The sequence below is a fragment of the Hemitrygon akajei genome, chromosome 2, assembly GCF_048418815.1.
Source record: "Hemitrygon akajei chromosome 2, sHemAka1.3, whole genome shotgun sequence".
Taxonomy (NCBI): Eukaryota; Metazoa; Chordata; class Chondrichthyes; order Myliobatiformes; family Dasyatidae; genus Hemitrygon; species Hemitrygon akajei.
The window spans coordinates 35,086,014-35,105,460 of record NC_133125.1 but is presented as its reverse complement, the minus strand read 5'-3'; the positions used below and the strand labels follow the sequence as shown (position 1 = coordinate 35,105,460).

The 19,447-nt window shown below is 42.3% G+C and overlaps 1 protein-coding gene across 14 annotated transcripts in view; it reads left to right on the top strand.

Annotated features, from left to right (window-relative positions):
* Positions 1 to 19,447, top strand: part of LOC140740646 (nicotinamide riboside kinase 1-like) — a 55,909-nt gene that overhangs the window by 3,998 nt on the left and 32,464 nt on the right. For 9 of the 14 annotated variants that reach the window (XM_073070096.1, XM_073070088.1, XM_073070105.1 and 6 more), the window contains one exon: positions 11,512 to 11,602. The exons of 2 other annotated variants lie outside the window; for them this stretch is intronic. In XM_073070096.1, coding sequence (XP_072926197.1) covers positions 11,512 to 11,602 — 91 coding nt within the window. Of the gene's footprint in view, positions 1 to 9,481; positions 9,708 to 11,511; positions 11,603 to 19,447 lie in introns of all 14 variants that reach the window. 3 more of the 14 variants (XM_073070071.1, XM_073070065.1, XM_073070057.1) reach the window with 1 other exon arrangement.

The window sequence follows — 19,447 nt, the reverse complement described above, 5'->3', positions numbered from 1 at the left end:
AGATTTTACGCAGGGTCTTTAGGCATTTCCTTAAGCGTGACAGGTGGAAAATGGGATATTGTGTGCTCCTAAAGCTGTTAGCACTTGACCTTTGCAAAACCCCATCAACATGACTGAAAGTGCCCCGTACCTTCAAGGATATTCCTGCTCCATTCAGTTTCATTGATTAGACATTCCCATAAATCAGCAAAAATTTTACACATATAGGAAAATTTGAATACATACATAAAGTTTTCTCTTTATTCCCCAGAAAATTCTTACTATCAGGAAACGTAGAGGAGGCTCTGCCCAAAAGCAGAGCAGCAGAGATGATTTAGCTGTGAGAGGTAACTTGAACAATAGACTGCAAAATAACAAACCACAAGAGGCCACAAACCAAGCAAAATAGAACAGGCAACAAGATCACTGGAAGCTAAGAGCAACTGGTTGAGGCCTGTTGGTTAGATGAGTAAATAACTATGGATGAGAACTGTGTTTAAATAGGCTGCAGGTGATAAGCTGGAAACAAGCGGCAGGTGATTCCTATTAGCTGAGTGGAGACTGGAAGGTACCTGCATGTGTGGGCCTGACAGGACACACACGCCCCATGGCCAGCCTCCGATGGCCCAGGATGATTCAGGTAGCTCCAGTGGAACTCCTTGATGAGCGATGAATCCACAAGTAACTGGACAACACCTAAGATCTGTCCTTAAGGCCCTAAGCTTCCCTGTCAACCAGGTACTGCACACCCAGTCCACAATAATGAGAATCCATCAACCAGTGAACTCTGTTCACTGGACCATCTTCCACCATTCTAGATCCAGAGATGCAGGCTCAGATGGGTTGAGTGGTCCATAGGTAATGGGCTTGAGGCAGGAAACATGGAAGGTAGGTGTGATCCTGAGGGATGGTGGTGGGCGGAGATGGTAAATGACTGAATTTATGCGACGGGTAATCTTAAAAAGGGCCAGGTGAGTGCTTACGGGAGTTAGTGCAGAAGGGCAGATCTTTGGTGGCAGACTACAAGTTGGAGAATCAAATCTGCCATCTCACTGGCTGACAAAAACTTAGGGAGGGCAATGAAGTGGGCCACTTTGGAGAACCAGTCCATCACGGTCATGATCACTATAGCCCCATTGAAAGGTGGCAAATCTGTGATGAAATCTACGGCAATTTTGGACCATGGGCAGCGAGGGATTGCTAGGGGCAGCAGGAGCCCGTAGGATTGCTGGTTGGGGGAATTGGACCAGGCACATTGAGGGCAAGCAGCAACGAACTGTTGAAAACCTACGATCCTGGTGGGCCACCAGAACCAGCGTTGCAGAAAATCCAGAGTCCATCATGCACCTGGATGGCCAGAGAGGGGTGAGGAGTGGGCCCAGTGGAGTACAACAGAGCGCACAGCCATTGACACATACATGCAGTTGTCATGTGTGTCAGCTGGAACAGTCTTGTGTTCTATACGATCGGAGTGAAGATTTGAGTTGATCGAATAATGGGCTGAAGGCCAATCTCTATTTTAGCTGAGAAAAATGGTAATGTAGTGGTTAGCACAACACTTTCAATACCAGTACTTATGCAAGAAGAAGGCACAAGGATGTGTCTTCCCATCTACTCCTCGCTGGGAGAGGATGACCCTGATGCCCACATCAGATGTGCCCACCTCTATCACAAAAGGTCCAGAAGGGTATGAGTGCCAGAAAATGGGAGCAGTGGTGAGGTGTCTCTTGAGCTTCTCGAAAATATGGTCTGCAGTAGCAGACCAGATTATCTACGAGGTAGGAGTCTTGGTGATGGAGGTGAGAGGAGCAGCAATTTCGCTATTGTTTCTGGTAAAACAATGATAAAAGTTGGAGAAGCCGGAGAAGTACTATAGCCATATGAAGGTGCGCAGCAAGGACCATTCCATGACTGCACACACTTCTTGGTCCATGGTTATGCCTTGAGGAGAAAGGACATAACACAGGAAGGAAATGACTGTGATGTGGAACTGGCTTTTTTCTTACTTCTAGTACAGTTGGTTTTTAAGGAGACACTGAAGGACTGAATGAACATGACAGGCATGGTCTTGGGGAGTCGGAGATGATGGGGATGTTGCCAAGGTAAACGAAAACATATAGCATGTCTTGAGGGCTCTCATTAATGAAAGCTTGGATACTGGCTGGACTGTTCAAAGTCTGAAAGGCATCACAAAGTATTCGCTGTGGCCAGTGGGTATTATGAATCCTGTCTTCCACTCATTCCCCTGACGATTGCGGATCAGGTTGTACACACTCCATAGATCCAGCTTGATGAAGATCTGGGCTCTACAGTGTGTTTCAAATGCGCTATTCATCAAGCAAAGAGGGAAATCGTTCGTAATAGTCATTTTGTGGAGCCCATGCAGGGACAAAGATCCCCATCTTTCTGACAAAGAAGGATCACCACTGTCTTCAGTGCACCTTCTTTGTTTCTTTGACCTAGTCTACCTTGTTACGTATCCCGTAACTGGATCACTTACCAGCAAAGATAGAGAGGTCCGCTGAAGTCTGATGGTACCATTTTTAAACGTTTTTATTTATAAAGGGGCACAAAAAGGAAGGTTAATACAAACATTTTGATAACATACGTCGTGAATACTCAATCTGAAGCGCAGGTATAGTAATGATCAATCAGAAATAAGCTCTATCGTTGTCTAGGGTATAATATCTTGTCCATTTGGAAATATAACAGTCATTCAAAAGTCGGCAGGCTTCAGCCTTTTGGGAACCGCTGGGTTTCCCGTGTTGGAGAGAGAGAGAGAGAGAGATTGGTGAGAAAAGGAACACTTGCCCGGGTCCTTACGAAGCAAAACCGTGGAATCAGGGGAGCCGGCTGTCCTGTTGTTAGTTAAAAGCGATTTTCCGTGATTCCAGCCACAGACTCCCGATTCGGAATCTAACGCACGTGGCTTCCTTCAAAATGGCTTCCCGCTACGACGGGATCGCTATTGTGTCTCCTTGGTGTGTCTGGAGGGGTCGTCCCCCCCCACCAGACCCTCCTTTATACTTCCTCATGGGATCGCAGGTGTCAATCTCTCTCTCAACCAGCCCACTTTGCCCGAGGGCTTTACACGTGGTCTTCATGAGACAACAGTCAAGGTCGCCTTATTCTGCATCCCGGTGGAACGCGGTATTCAGCACGTCTCTCTCTCTCTTGGGTCATTGACCCCCCCCCCCCTTCACTAGGGCTCTTGCGATTCTCACAAAGGAGGGGGCTGGTATCATAACACCTCCCCTCTTAAACGTTTTTTTACCAGCGGTTAAAAACAGTGGTATAGAGTCTTACAGGATTTTTGAATCTACCGCAATACACAAGCTTTTCTTTTCACAGAGTACTACTGTTATACATTCAAGTCAGTATCTAAACAGTTAACGATTACAGTGTCCCTTTCTTTAATATCTTAACATCGCGTACCGTACTAAAAATCTTGTAGCATCAGACTTCAATTCAATAACCACCTATTTATTTTTTTTTCTTCAGCAACAAAACTAAGGAGGTGTGATCTTAGCTTAGGTGCATCTACAAAAGTTTATGCGAATACTAATCGTTTCGGTCGTTTCACTTCACCGGCAGGTCTCCAAAGGGGCTGTCTTTATTATTCACAGGCTTTGGCGCAACCCCGTACAACCTGCTTTGCTGTTTAAAAAAAAATGGCATCCACATTAACCGTCGCCTCTTTTTCGGTGAGTCCCCCCCGTGGGGAACTTGAGTAATTTGGCGTGGTGAACTCCCGCCCGTCTCGTTCATCGGGGTCATCTGATCAACACCACTTAGACCATTTCCACCCAATTCTGTAATTTTACCCAGGCGGCTAGCCCTTTTGTCAAGACCATGCAGGCTGATGGGTTTCAGTTCGAACCTTTCCCTCAGGCCGCATTTAAATTTCAGCTTTTTCACAGCGCTGTCTTGAATAACAACAGCGTGTGGGGCACCTTTACATTCCAAATCAACCTGTAATCGATGCGCAGGCACCGCGTTCCCAAGCCCTCGTTTCTGTAGCTTGGTTGCTTCTTCTGACACCAATCTAAACTTTAAATTTTCTTCATTCGATTTGGGAACTACAAACTTCCCGTTCCCTTCATTAACAATGTTTATTCCCCCTTGGTCGAGTTCCACTTTAAGGTTCACCACCCCTTTGTGTACCAACACCTGGGAACCCTCCCTTCCCCCAATTACCAGGGTTAACCCTGTCTTCACTGAACCCAGTCCATCTGACCCACAGGGACTGCATTCCTTTTCAACTGAATCAAATACCTCAGACTTTTTCTGAGCTCCATTACTAGGTTCAGTACCACGTGCATCCACATCTTGGACACACTCAAACGGGACATCTGCCTCTTCCAGGCTTTTAATACCCGTACCCTTTTCAAATTCTAAATTCCCCTGATCCTCCCAGTTCCTCTCTGGGCAACTCCCTTCCGGAGTAAACTCAACCCCGCGTGCTGAAACAACCTCGTCTGCCAACCCAGCAGACCTTTCCAAGGTAATGGCATCCTTTTCATCTAGGACTGCCTTCATCTCATTATCGGGAACACCTTGATAACTCTCAACTTCTTCAAACAGGGCTGCCACCCCCGACAGATCATCCATGTCCAACTCTGGACCTTTTAACAGCTTTTTCCGTTTCTCATCTTTATTTCCTACCTCTAGGACCTTTCTCTTCGCTAAGGGCAGATCTCGCTCCTCTCCCTTAACCCCTTTCACTTTACAACTCTTCGGTTTACCACCCTCAGAACCCTCGTGGTACAGGGTCGGTAGGACCATCTCGGCCAAATCAATACTGGCCAGATTTAAACTGCTCGCTTTCTCAGCTGCCTTTCTCGACAGGCTGCGAATGCTCGTGCCTGTGGTACAGACTGGAGATGCAAGGGGCGGGGCTGCAATCCTCACAGGCTGTTTGAGCCGTGTCCAAACCTGCCCCCCGGCTAAATCATTTCCGAGGAGGACGTCCGCGTCAGTTCTTGGGAATTCTGATGGCACCCCTATTTCGACTGGTCCAGATACCAGCTCACAATCCATAATTACCTGATGTAGGGGCACCATTTCTATTCTTGTACCTATCCCCTTCACGGCGACCGAAATCTAGTATCTCACGGCAGATCAACGACAGCTCTGCCCCGGTGTCTCGCCAGATTCGGACGGGAATGGGTGGGTCTCCCCCCTTCACGGACACGGTTCCGGGTGACAGCCAGGTCTCTGACCCTTCTCGTACTCTGTCTACCCGGGGCTCTCTCGTCGATTTACTGATTACCACGGCACACCTGATAGGGACCGCTGCTCTCCCTTTTTCTGGCTCCTTTCTCAGAGCAAAGCACCTAGAGGCAATATGTCCTCCCTTCCCACAATTAAAACAGGTCAAGCCCGGAAATCTCGGGCCGCCTGGCCTTTCCCCCTCAACCTTACCACTAGCTCCCGGCGGGACCTCTGCCTCAGTCGGCGGACTTTCCCTACCATTCCGACGGTCTCTCGGGTAACCTTTTGGCGAGGAAATCTTTATCCTGTGGGTTAGGGCATATTCATCTGCGAACCTAGCAATTTCTGAGATGGACTTATTCGCCTTCTCATTCAAATACATCCGGATCTCCTCCGGAACACACCCTTTTAATTCCTCAATCAGAAATAACTCCCTGATACGCCCATAATCCCCATCCACCTGTTCCGCGGTGCACCAATGGTCCAAGAGCACACCCTTTTCATAGGCTAGCTCGGTATACGTTTGATTCCACCCTTTCCGTAAATTTCTGAACCTTTGTCTATACGCTTCAGGTACTAGCTCGTAACTCTGGAGAATGGCCTCTTTTACTTTGGCATAATTCTCCGCTTCCCCTTCCTCGACGGCCAAGGCCGCATATGCTCGTTGTGCCTTCCCCTTTAACACACTTTGTAACAACGCCACCCACTGCTCTTTGGGCCACTTTTGATTTACTGCCACCTTTTCAAAAAGCAAGAAATAACTATCAACATCCAACTCTTCGAATGGAGGTACTACCCTCAACTCCCGACTAACATTAAACCTCTCCTCTCGTTCTAACCCTAGATCTCTTCGCTCTTTCTTTAACTTCTCCATCTCTAAGTCATGTTCCCTCTGTTCTCGTCTCTCCTCATACTCTATTTGCTTTTCGGTTCGTTCTCTCTCGTTCTCGGCTCGTTCCCTCTCATTCTTGGCTACTTCTAGCTCTTTTAGCTGAATTTCATGCTGTCTTTGCTTTTCAGCTTGGTCCCGCTCTTTTTCCACCTCTAACTCCTTTAGTTGGAGCTCCTGGTCCCTTTCTTTCTCTCTCTCAGCCCGTTCTTTCTCTCTCTCAGCCGCTTCCAGCTGCTTCATTTTAAATTCATGTTGCTCCCTTTCTTTGTCAGCCCTTTCCTTTAGTTGGAGCTCCTGGTCCCTTTCTTTCTCTCTCTCAGCCGCTTCCAGCTGCTTCATTTTAAATTCATGTTGCTCCCTTTCTTTCTCAGCCCTTTCCTTTAGTTGGAGCTCCTGGTCCCTTTCTTTCTCTCTCTCAGCCCGTTCTTTCTCTCTCTCAGCCGCTTCCAGCTGCTTTATTTTAAATTCATGTTCCAACCTTAATTTCTCCAACTCTAGCTGATCCATTCCACTTGCTGGTACTTTTTCAGGGATATTTTCCAAGACCTCAGCTTCGAACACTTTCTTCCCAATGTAATACCGAGTTATGGCCCCTCGCACCTCCTGCTTTTTCATGGACGACCTCACTTCTGTGAGGTCCAATCCCTTCACCAAATTTAACAAGTCTGATTTGGTGGCCGTCTCTAGCGCCTCCACAGTCGGGTTTTTCATAAATTCATCCACGTCCATCTTTGCTGGTTTCCCGTCTGGCTACCCGCGTACCAGATCCAATTTATTTTATTTATTTATTTTTTTTTGACTTACAAACCCAATTCACTGCCCTCCCAATTAGGTTTCAAATCTCGAGATGAGGCACCCACGTTGTTACGTATCCCGTAACTGGATCACTTACCAGCAAAGATAGAGAGGTCCGCTGAAGTCTGACGGTACCATTTTTAAACGTTTTTATTTATAAAGGGGCACAAAAAGGAAGGTTAATACAAACATTTTGGTAACATACGTCGTCAATACTCAATCTGAAGCGCAGGTATAGTAATGATCAATCAGAAATAAGCTCTATCGTTGTCTAGGGGATAATATCTTGTCCATTTGGAAATATAACAGTCATTCAAAAGTCGGCAGGCTTCAGCCTTTTGGGAACCGCTGGGTTTCCCGTGTTGGAGAGAGAGAGAGAGAGAGAGAGATTGGTGAGAAAAGGAACACTTGCCTGGGTCCTTACGAAGCAAAACCGTGGAATCAGGGGAGCCGGCTTTCCTGTTGTTAGTTAAAAGCAATTTTCCGTGATTCCAGCCACAGACTCCCGATTCGGAATCTAACGCACGTGGCTTCCTTCAAAATGGCTTCCCACTACGACGGGATCGCTATTGTGTCTCCTTGGTGCGTCTGGAGGGGTCGTCCCCCCCAGACCCTCCTTTATACTTCCTCACGGGATCGCAGGTGTCAATCTCTCTCTCAACCAGCCCACTTTGCCCGAGGGCTTTACACGTGGTCTTCATGAGACAATTGTCGAGGTCACCTTATTCTGCATCCTGGTGGAACGCGGTATTCAGCACGTCTCTCTCTCTCTTGGGTCATTGACCCCCCCCCCCCCCCTTCACTAGGGCTCTTGCGATTCTCACAAAGGAGGGGGCTGGTATCATAACAACCTACCGCAGACATCTCAAGGCACTGAAAAGTAATCGTCAAAGCTCTCTTCATAAAATTATCCAAATTTACTGGAAGGAAAGCAAACCAGTGTTAGGGTACTTGAAAGAGAATCGGCTCAGCATTGAGCCCTGACTACATGTGGTTATTTTGGGCAAGCTGTGTCAGTTGCAGTCATCACAGTACACCCCTAAAATAGATTCTATGTGCACTGTGACACAGGAAGAGAAAATATGGTCAATGGAGGAAGATGTTCAATGGTGTGATCAAACCCTTGACAATATCATCATTCTCCATTGACTCTCAGGAATTTGTAGGCCTTGAGTGTTCAAAGTGATGGAGTTTACTGGATGGAATTGAGAAGTCCGTGTATTGGGTGTACACAGAACACAACATAAGTGTTGGAAGGAGTGCATTGTCTCAGACTACCCACCTGTCTACCTATCGGTGCAAGCTTCTGTGTTTCCTACATTGGTCACCTCTGATCCCATAAAACAAAAGTGCAGCAGGTTATCCCCAATCCAAAGGTCTGTACAGGAAACTTGTTATTGTCCATAGACTAGGAAAGCTTGTTAATGAATATACCAACAGTCAAGGCCAGTGATAATGGTCTATTAAAGAAATGTTGAAACACGTTGTGTTTATACTGAAAAGGAATACGAGTCTCATCAATTAATCAATTAAGAGATACAGTGTGGAACAGGCCCTTCCAGCCCAACAAGCTGCAACGTCCATCTTGTTGGGTCCATCTATTTAACCCTAACCTAATCATAGGATAATTTACAGTGACCAATTAACTTAGTAACTAGTACATCTTTGGACTGTGGGAGGAAACCAGAGCATTTGGAGAAAACCCACACATTCATGGGGAGGACATACTAACTCCTTATAGAGGACACCAGAATTGAACTTCAGACTCCAATGCCCCAAGCTGTAATAATGTCATACTAATCACTACGTTACCATGGCGCCTGAAAATTCTGTAAATAAGCCATGAATGACTAATGTTACGCCTGTGCCCCCTCCTTTTTGAGAATCGCAAGATCGCTATTAATTCAGGTCAGGAGACCCAGGAAATGAGAGAGAGACGTTTGGAATGTTTGGCCCCTCGGCGATACAAATCTACGGGAAACGGCCATTATCTCTTGGAGACGGAATTGTGTATTGAATACTGTGCTTCGTGGAAGCCCTCGGGCAACGTGGGCTGGTTGGGGGATGGCATCATTCCACCCTGATTGACATCTGAGACCCCGTGAGTGGGGATAAAAGAGGGTCTGTGGGAACAGCCCCTCAGACGCACCAGAAGAAACGCTAGAAATCCTGTAACAGCGTAATAGTGAAAGCCGGTGGAAAGCCACGTGCGTCCTTTTCCATTTGCCTCGGAATTGGTGGGCCTTGCCACAGAAGTACGGCTTTAGCTAACAACAAAGGAGAAATCAGCCCCCAATGACTCTCGAAGGATCGACATCATAAAAGGAATGGGCAAGTTTTAATCCATCTCTCTCTCCAACCAAAAGCTGCAGCTTGAATGAACTTGAGTGACTTTTATATTTCCATCGGACAATACATTATCCCCTAGACAATGATAGCGTTATTTCTTATTGATTATTATTATAACCGCGCTTTTAGATTTAGTATTGACGACGTATATTATCTGTATGTTTGCATTGATATTATTTTTGTGTATTTTTACCAATAAATACTGTTAAAAATAGTACCATCAGACTTCAACGGACTTCTCTATCTTTGCAGGTAAGTGACCCAGTTACGGGGTACGTAACACTAACGAGACAAATGTCAACATGAAACTGAATGGAAAAGCATGCAGCAGGCAAAATCAAGTGCAGAACTTGGCAGAGGAGAAGACATGGAACTGCAAAAGGCAACACAGATAGCAACAGCTACAAAAAAAGTGACAAGAAAACAAACAGGAACTAACAGAATCACAGAAACTTTACAGATAAGGATGATGTTCACAGTTAAGTTGAATAATTACTTTGTATCAGTATTTACAGTAAAAAAACATATAGACATCCTAAGGAATCTAATATGGATTCAGACACAAGAACTCATCAAAAATGATACAGGAGATAACAGCTATGAAGAAAAATAGTGGACTTAAATAATTTTATTAGTGGAATGGTTTCTATCCCAGAAAAAAAGAACTGCATTAGACTATTATAGATGTCATAACTATATTTATGGAAGTTTTCTTAGTATGGGAAACAGTAATATTACTTTGTCACTCCAGTGTGTTTTTAAAGGTGACAGACTAGAACCAGTTTGTCCCTAACTTCTGTGGTCTCAAAAGAATCAAATCAAGAACAGAGTTACAGAAGACCATGAAAATATTCAATTGATCAGAATGAACCAACATAGATTTTTAAATCACAGATCAGACAAGATGAGTGAATATTTCAAAGAGCTAAGCAGTAGACAAGATAAGTATATGGGTGCTTTATACATGAATTTCCTGAAGACATTTGAGAAAGTTGCTATTGAGGGAGTAATAGATCCAGAAGGTAATGTGATTTAAATTTGAGATTTTAAGTGGAACAATAAAAGTACAATTCCTTTCACTGGGGTGTCTAGGACTAATGATCATCCCCTTAAAAAAGAGGATGTTATTTTGCTATCTCTTTAACTTTTGTTCTATGTGTGGGTGTGACCTATTCAAACAAGGCACTTGGTCCTCTATAAGTGATTAATGTATGCATTGTCTCCCCTTTTCTTAATTCTCATCATTTATTTTTGATCTTATACTTCAAACAACTGCTGATTTGTATTTTATATGGTTGTGGTGAATATTTTTGATTATATTTATGGCTTGTAAGTGCAGTTTTGGTAGAATTAACATACATGTTTATTTAAAGTTTTGATTTAATGAGACACTAAATTTCAATTCGGTATTGCAAATTTTTATGCATTTTCTAATGATTAAATTAGTGAATATATCAAAATGAAATAAACTCATCTTTAGCCAATATAATGAAGTGGCCAGTTTTGCATGGTGAAAAATCAAAAAAGCTGCAGATGCCGGAAATCTAAAATAAAATCTGAAATTGCTTAGGCCACATCTGTAGTGATGCTAATATTTCAAGTTGAAGACCCTTCGTCAGAATTGGGTAGGAGACAAAAGAAACTTGTAAAGCTGCAGGAAAGGTGGGGAAGGACATGTGTATGATGATAGGGCTGAATTCAGGTGATCATGGGGAGAAGCCCCAGGGAGAAGTAAAGCTATCTGGTCAATGAACAGTTAATGAGTGCGAAAAAAGACAACAGAATGTAGAAGCTGTGAAATACAAAGCCGGAAGATATGCTTCATAATAAAGGTTGAACGTGTTCTCCATTCCTATAGGGGAAAAAATAAATAAAAGTTAAGCCAATTACACAGATAGAGAATAGGTATAGACAGAGAAAGTAAGTTACCTGAAATTGTAGAATTCAATACCACATCCAAGAGTTTCCAGATTGAGCTTGATGCAGTCTTTTGGGCTGAATGTTGAATTCTACAAATTCAGCTACCTTAATTCCTGACTGACTATGATGTTAGCTCATCTTGCTTTTTCTGCCTCTTTTCTTTTCGTATTTTTTTTAATTGTCCCTCGTGAGAGAAGTACATTATCTTCATGGGACTTATAAGTACAATTTTGTTCAAGTTATTTCAATAGAATAAGATGCTCAGAGCATTGCTAAAACCTGTTTGTTGGATCTTGCTGCAATATGGTATCTTACTCTACTGATTATAAATATAAATGTAGTATTTTCTTTCTTTAATTTAGCATGACAAATGGTGGAAAAACCACACTTGCATGCAGCCTTATGAAAGCACTTCCAAACAGCACTTTAATATGTCAAGATACATATTTTAAGGTAAACATATAAAATAATCTTAATATTCTTATTTAATAATTGTAGATGTTGTTCATGTATTTCATTTATTTAGATTTAGTTTCATCCTTAAGATGAGAAAAGTTCCATATGTCCCATCTAAATTATATTACCCAATATATTTATCTCTTTTATTCTGTTCTGCTACCTTCTCCAAAGAATTTCATATGTTTTTTTGAGGAATTCCAATGAGTCATTCTTTAACCATGTTTAACATTTTATTAGCATATTTATCATGAGGAAATCCTAATTCATTTCAGAGAAGCATAATCAAATCCAATTTGTAAACTCATGTTTCATAGGGCATTCATATTTGGAGAGCAATAAACTTAACCAACTTTCCTGTTTTCCTAATTTAGATTGAATTGTTCATTGTTCTACCTGTTTCATAAACCTGAAATTATCCACTTAAAATTAATGATGAGAGTACTGACATATAAATATCTCAATTATATATAAATCTCTCCAGTAAATTTAAGTCTGTAGTGCTTTGCCTACCATGATAGCTGTTTATGAAGGTAATACTAATCACCTCTATTAATTTACGAGATATATTAAATCAGGTCTTAGTGACCTTTTTGCTTTGAGCTTATTTAATTTCTACCGTTAATTTTTATTTGATCTATTTGAATGTAAGTTTCAACTACTATTTAAAGACAGGTCAATTCCTATTGCAGTTAAAAGCATATACAAAGATTGTGAAAATACTTAGGATTCCCTTGGTTCCTCAGAGTAAAAGGCAGGTAGAACTGTCTGGAAAATTGTAGCAGTCAAGTTGCAGCAGGTTTACAACATTTCTAATCAAGTACCCCTTCGAGGCATCTTGCTTCAGGGGAAATTAAGACTTCATTGCAATGCATATTACCTACAATGATATTGACTTGGCAGACTGCAGTAGGGCCAACAATAAAAGACATCATAAAGAAATAAGCTAATTGTAGAGTGTGTATCTGTGTCTCTATTTGTATTTGAGTGTACGTATGTGGTCTGCCACTGCTGTAGACCATCCACTTCAAGATTCGATATTTTGTGCATTCAGAGATGTATGTCTGCATACTACTTTGCAACATGTGGTTATTTTAGTTACTGTCACCTTCCTTTATCAGTTTGAACCAATCGGGCCATTCTCCTCTGACTTCTTTCGTTAACAAGGCATTTCACCTACAAAACAGCCCACTGTAAACGGTTGATAAATACTCGTCTTGAATTTATAATTTTCCCCTTCCTCTTTTTTCTTTTTCCTTCTTACCTTTTTTTTTCCCCTTCTCTTACTTTATTCTTCTATAATATTTCGCGGGTAGGTTAGTTTTCTTCCGATTTTCTCTGTATTAAGTTGTATATCTCGGCAGAAGGTGTTCTAATCTGTAGTTATGTTTTCTAGTGCATAAACTAGTTACTGTTTGTTATAGCATTTATACGGAACTGCTGTCAATGACACAGATCTGGAAGTTGTATTTGGGTTAATTTTTTTGGTAGAGCTAGCTACTTGTTTTGGTAGCCGTCTAGTTCTGGGTTGTGTGGGTGGGGTGGATTTTCCAGTTCCAACATTTCTTTATTGTTTAGGACGTGTTTATATTTTGACCTTACGAATCTATGTTTACATCTCTGCTCCCAGACTGCTATTGTACCGCTTGATTTTTTATATGCCTGCTGCCTTTTATGCATTAGTAATTGATAATGGCTAGTGCACTTAAATTTGTGAGCTGGAATGTAAAGGGACTGAACCACCCTGTTAAAAGGAGGAAGGTATTTTCACATATTAAACAACTCAAAGCTGACATTGCTTTCCTCCAAGAAACTCATATTCGTTGTTTTGATAACTCCCGGCTTCTGTCCAAGTGGGTGGGTCAGCATTTTCATTCATCCTTTGCCGCTAAAGCTAGGGGAGTCTCCATTCTTATTAACTCAAATATTCCTTTTGAACTCCATAATAAAATATCGGACACAAATGGCCGTTTTATTATTGTTTCTGGTAAACTATATAACACTAAAGTTGCACTAGCAAACCTGTATGCCCCCAACTTTGATGATGTTAACTTCTTTGAACGGTTTTTTTCCTCACTACCAGACCTAAACTCATACTCTCTTATATTGGGTGGTGACTTTAACTGTTGGTTGGATCCTAAACTGGACCGATCGTCCTCTGTTACCAGATCACCTACCAAATCTGCCTTAGCTATTCAGTCGTTTCTCTCTAATTTTGGTATCTCTGATATATGGCGTTTCCTCCATCCTACGGAGAGAGATTATTCCTTTTTCTCACATGTTCACCATACCTTCACTAGAATTGACTATTTCCTACTCGATAACCAACTTATCCCATTTGCCCACACTTGTGACTATCAGAGTATACTGATTTCTGACCATGCCCCAATTACCCTCTCTCTGAACTTTCCTGGTCTCCCTCAGAGGAACAAACACTGGCGGTTCGATTCAACTTTATTATCGGATGATGATTTCGTAAAATTTATTAAAGACCAGATAACCTTCTATTTTAACACTAATACATCACCTGAAGTGCCATCCCAGACTGTCTGGGATGCCATGAAAGCATATTTGAGGGGTCAAATAATCTCTTACACAGCAAATCTCAATAGAAGATCCCGTGCAGATCGAGCAGACCTCATTAACCAGATCAAAGATGTGGATCAATTATATGCCCAAACTAAGAACCCTGAATTATACAAGAAGCGCGTTGAACTTCAAACTAAATTTAATCTTCTGTCCACTCAACCTGTCGAACGCCAACTTCTCGAAAGCAAGAGCCGCTTTTACATTCATGGGGATAAGTCTGGTAAATTCCTAGCCAATCAGCTGAGGCGTCCTAAAGCCAAACAACATATTACAAAGATCCGGAAGGAGAACGGAGACTTTACATCGGATCATTTAGAAATTAATGACGCATTTAAAAATTTTTATTCTCGGCTTTATTCCTCTGAATCCCTGAATGACAATATCTCTGTGGACCAATTTTTACAGAATCTGAATATCCCCGCACTTTCATCTGATTTCAAAGCCAAACTTAATGCGCCTATATCACTAGAAGAAATATCTTCTGCAATTTCTGCACTGTCCTCAGGGAAATCTCCTGGACCTGATGGGTTCCCTGTGGAATTTTATAAATCATTCTCCTCAATTCTTTCTTCTCAGTTACTTTCAGTATTAACTGACTCGTTTAACTACGGCAAATTGCCACCCTCTTTCAATGAGGCATCTATTATTCTTCTTTTAAAAAAGGGCAAAGACCCAACAGAGTGTTCCTCGTACAGGCCGATCTCTCTGCTCAATGTTGATGTAAAGATCTTAGCTAAAGTGTTGGCTCATAGATTAGAAACCGTTATTCCCTCCATTATCTCTGATGACCAAACAGGCTTTATTAAAAACCATCTCCCTTTTTTTAACATTCGGCGTCTATTTAATATTTTATACTCAGTTCCAACTGGGACTCCTGAATGTGTTATCTCCCTTGATGCGGAGAAAGCATTTGATCGTATAGAGTGGAACTACCTTTTTGCAGTCTTAGAAAAATTTGACCTCGGCCAAAGTTTCATCTCTTGGATCCAATTGCTGTACCTGTGTCCTACTGCTTCTGTTCTAACTAACTTTCAGAAATCCCAAGTATTCAATCTCAAACGTGGCACCCGTCAGGGATGCCCCTTAAGTCCCTTTCTCTTTGATTTGGCTATAGAACCTCTGGCGATAGCATTTCGAAAATGTCCTGAACTGACCGGGATTTGGAGAGGGGGTGTTGAGCATAAAGTCTCTCTCTATGCTGATGACTTACTACTCTTTCTCTCATATCCGTCTACATCCTTACCTCTAATGTTTTCACTTCTTGACCAGTTTAGCCAGATCTCTGGCTATAAACGCAACTTACATAAGAGTGAACTTTTCCCAATTAATAAAGAAGCACAAGAACTAATATTTCGTGATCTCCCTTTTAAAGTAGTCCATAATCAATTTACTTATCTTGGAATTACAGTCACAAGGAAGTTTAAAGATCTCTTTCGTGAAAACTTTGTCAATCTTTCATATGCTACAAAACAGAATCTGGTACAATGGTCACCTCTATCTATGTCCTTGGTAGGTCGTATCAATGTTGTCAAAATGTATGTTCTCCCCAAATTTTTATACTTATTTCAATGTATCCCAATTTTTATTCCTAAATCCTTTTTTGATTCCTTAGACTCTATTATCTTGTCATATCTGTGGCAGAATAAGCGCTCTAGAATTAATAAAATCCACCTCCAAAAATCTAAAAAAGAGGGTGGCATGGCTTTACCTAACTTTCGCTTATATTACTGGGCAGCTAATATACGTTGTGCTGCCTTCTGGTCTTTCTTCCACGGTCAACCTGAGTGCCCTAACTGGGTGGCAATGGAGTTGAGCTCCACTAAAGAATTATCTATATCTGCACTTCTTGGCTCTGCACTCCCTAGCAGTCTGCCCAGATCAATAGCTAATCCTCTGGTTAGACACACTTTGCGTATATGGGCTCAGTTCAGGAAATGCTATGGTTTCCAAGGGTTTTCCATTTCTAGCCCTGTCGCACACAATCACCTTTTTTTACCTACCACATTCGATTCAGCATTCCATGTTTGGTACAGGAAGGGCATTAGACATTTTGAAGATCTCTTCATTGATAACCGCTTTGCTTCTTTTCAACAGCTCTCTGTTAAGTTCAACCTGCCTAATGCTCACTTTTTCAGATATCTTCAAATCCGACACTTCACTGCTCCTTTAATTCCTAACTTTCCTGAAATGCCTGCGAAAAATGCTATGGACCTATTTCTCTCCATTAATCCACTAGGTAAAGGTTTAATTTCAATTATCCAAGATAAACTAGCAGCCTTACGACGGGCCCCTGTGGATAAAATTAAAATGGCCTGGGAGCAGGATTTAAATATCACCTTATCCGAGGAGAGCTGGGACTCAGTTCTCAAGTCGGTTAACTCAACCTCTCTTTGTGCTCGCCATTGTCTCTTACAGTTTAAGATTGTTCATAGAGCCCATATGTCTAAATCTAAACTATCTCGATTCTACCCTGGCATTAGTCCGCTCTGTGATAAATGCAAGAGGGGCGTGGCCTCTCTCATCCATATGTACTGGCTCTGTCCTAGCTTGGAGAAATTCTGGAAAGATGTCTTCACTACACTATCGGGTATTCTGAATCAGCACCTAGAACCTAACCCCTTAATTGCTCTGTTCGGTTTTTGGGGCGAGACAGATTTATGTCTGGGTCCGACCAAATGCCGAATACTATCCTTTGCCTCTCTCCTGGCGAGACGCTTGATCCTCCTTAGATGGAGAGATGTTGCCCCGCCCACTCATGCGCAATGGCTTAACGACATTATGGCCTGCTTGAACCTCGAAAAAATTCATTATTCAGTTCTCAATTCGGATTTAAAGTTCCATAAGGTCTGGGGGCCTTTTATCGAGTACTTTCATAACCTTCCTCTTGACTAGGGTTTTTTTTTCTTTTCGGTCCCTTGCTTTCAGCTCCCTTTTTTTTTCTGGTAGTAGGCATTATTATCCTCTGTTGCTAAGTGTATTCACAGTCTGGGAGTTTGACTGTCCGGACTTATACTCTCTATATTGTGTGGTGGTTGGTCTGGAATTGTTTTTTTTCTTGTGTTGTGGGGTTTGGGGAGGACACTAAGCTCACTTGTCTTTAATTTACCGGTAGGTGCTTTTTTGTTAAATTCTCTTCCTTTGTAGCATATTGTTATTGTATGCTTAACCTTGCTCTGTATTAATGCTCCTCACTGGGATTTGGGGTTTTTAATTTTGTAAAATGTTTTGAAAAACTAATAAATTTAAAAAAAAACAAACAAAAAAAAAACCACTGTCTGGATACTTCTTGTTTTTCACACCATTTTCTGTAAACTCTATAGAGACTATTGTGCATGAAAATCATTGGAGATCAGCAGCTTCTGAATTACTCAAAACTGGCATAAATAATCATTCCATGTTTAAAGTCACAACTCACATTACTTCCCCTTTCTGATGTTTGGTCTGACAACAACTAAAACCTCTTGGTCATGTCTTATCTGATTGGTAAGATGGTGGCATGCTTGGACACAAAGGCCACTCCAGGTTCAATCAAAGGTATTTGTCCATCCTGTATGAACATCAAGTACTGTAAGACTATTCCATCAGCAAGTTGCTGGATAGCAATGGTGCTGGACTGTGGTGTGTGATCCAAAAAAAAAGTGCAAGTAATTGTCTTGGAAATCTTTATTGTGATCACAAGACCCTGTCAGACATTGGTAATGAAGAATACTGCAAGCCGGTTCACTGACAGCAGAGGAGCTGTGTTGCCTCGGTTATTGTGGAGACAAGGCCCTCATGACTCAGAGTTGACTGTTGCAGATACCGATGAAGGAGACACTGAAGCTGGCTGTGTGCTGGGTTGGGGGGCTGGCCCCACCTGTCACTGCTGCCCTCCGGTGTTCACTTGGTGGAAGAAAAAGCTAGAACTGGGCAACTCGGATTTGAGCTATATTATTTTTTACTCTTTGTGACAGGATATTAATAGTCTTTTGAAGGCTAGATCGGGGCATTCAAGACCGGTATCCAGAACTATACAAGAAGTCCAGGTACGATTCACGGAAGGCTATTTTAAGAGCAAGGAAGCAATACCAATTGAGGTTAGAAATGGAATTGAATTCGTGTCAGCTCTGGCAGGGTTTGTAGGCCATTGTTTCCCACAAGACAAAATCTAACCATGAATGGCAGTGATGCTTCACTCAAAGGTGAGTTCAGTGCTTTTTATGCATGCTTTGTAAGGGAGAATAAAACTATAACTGTGTGAATCCCTAAAGCATCTAGTGACCCTGTGATCTCTTTTCTCGGAGGCTGATGTCAGAACATCCGTCAAGATGGTGAACCCTTGCGAGGCATCAGTTTTTGATGGTATATCTAGTAGGGCTTTGAAAACTTTTGCCAACCCACCAGTGGGGGTGTTCAAGGACACCTTCAATCTCTCACTGCTGGAGGAGGAGGTTCCCACCTGCTTTAAAAGTGTGATAATCATCAGTGCCCAAGAAAAGCAGGGTGAGGTGCCTCAACAGCTATCGTGAGTGGCACTCACATCGACTCTGATTAAGTACTTTGAGAGTTGGTTGTGGCTAGAATCAACTGCATCAGCAGGGACCTAGACCCGCTGCAGTTTGCCTTTCACCATAATAGATCTACAGAGGTTGTAAATTCAGTGGCTGTCCACTCGGCCTTGGATCATCAGGACAACAGTAATACCTATGTCAGGCTGGTGTTCATTAACTACAGCTCTGCATTCAACACAATCATACCCTCAGTTCTAATCAACAAGCTCCAAATCGTGAGCCTCTGTACCTCCCTCTGCAACTGGATCCTTGACTTCTTCACCGGGAAACTACAGTCTGTGCAGTTTGGAAATAACATCTCCTCCTCACTGACAACACTGCAGCACTCAAGGATGTGTGCTTAGCTGCCTGCTCTGCCCTCTCTGCACCCACTACTGTGTGGCTAGGCACATCTCATACATTATCTATAACTTGGTTGATGACACAACTATTGTTGGCAGAATTTCAGATAGTGACAAAGAGGTGTACAGAAGCGAGAGAGATCAGCTGGTTGACAGCAACTTTACATTCAATGTTAGGAAGACCAAGGAATTGATTGTGGACTTAAGGAATGAGAAGTTGAGGGAACAAACACAAGTCTTTATCGAAGGATCAGAAGTGGAAGTGGATCCAAGAACTTTCAAGTTCTTGGATCCCAACATTTCTGAGAATCTATTCTGAGACCTACATATTAATGTAATTAGAAAGAAGGCATGACAGCAGC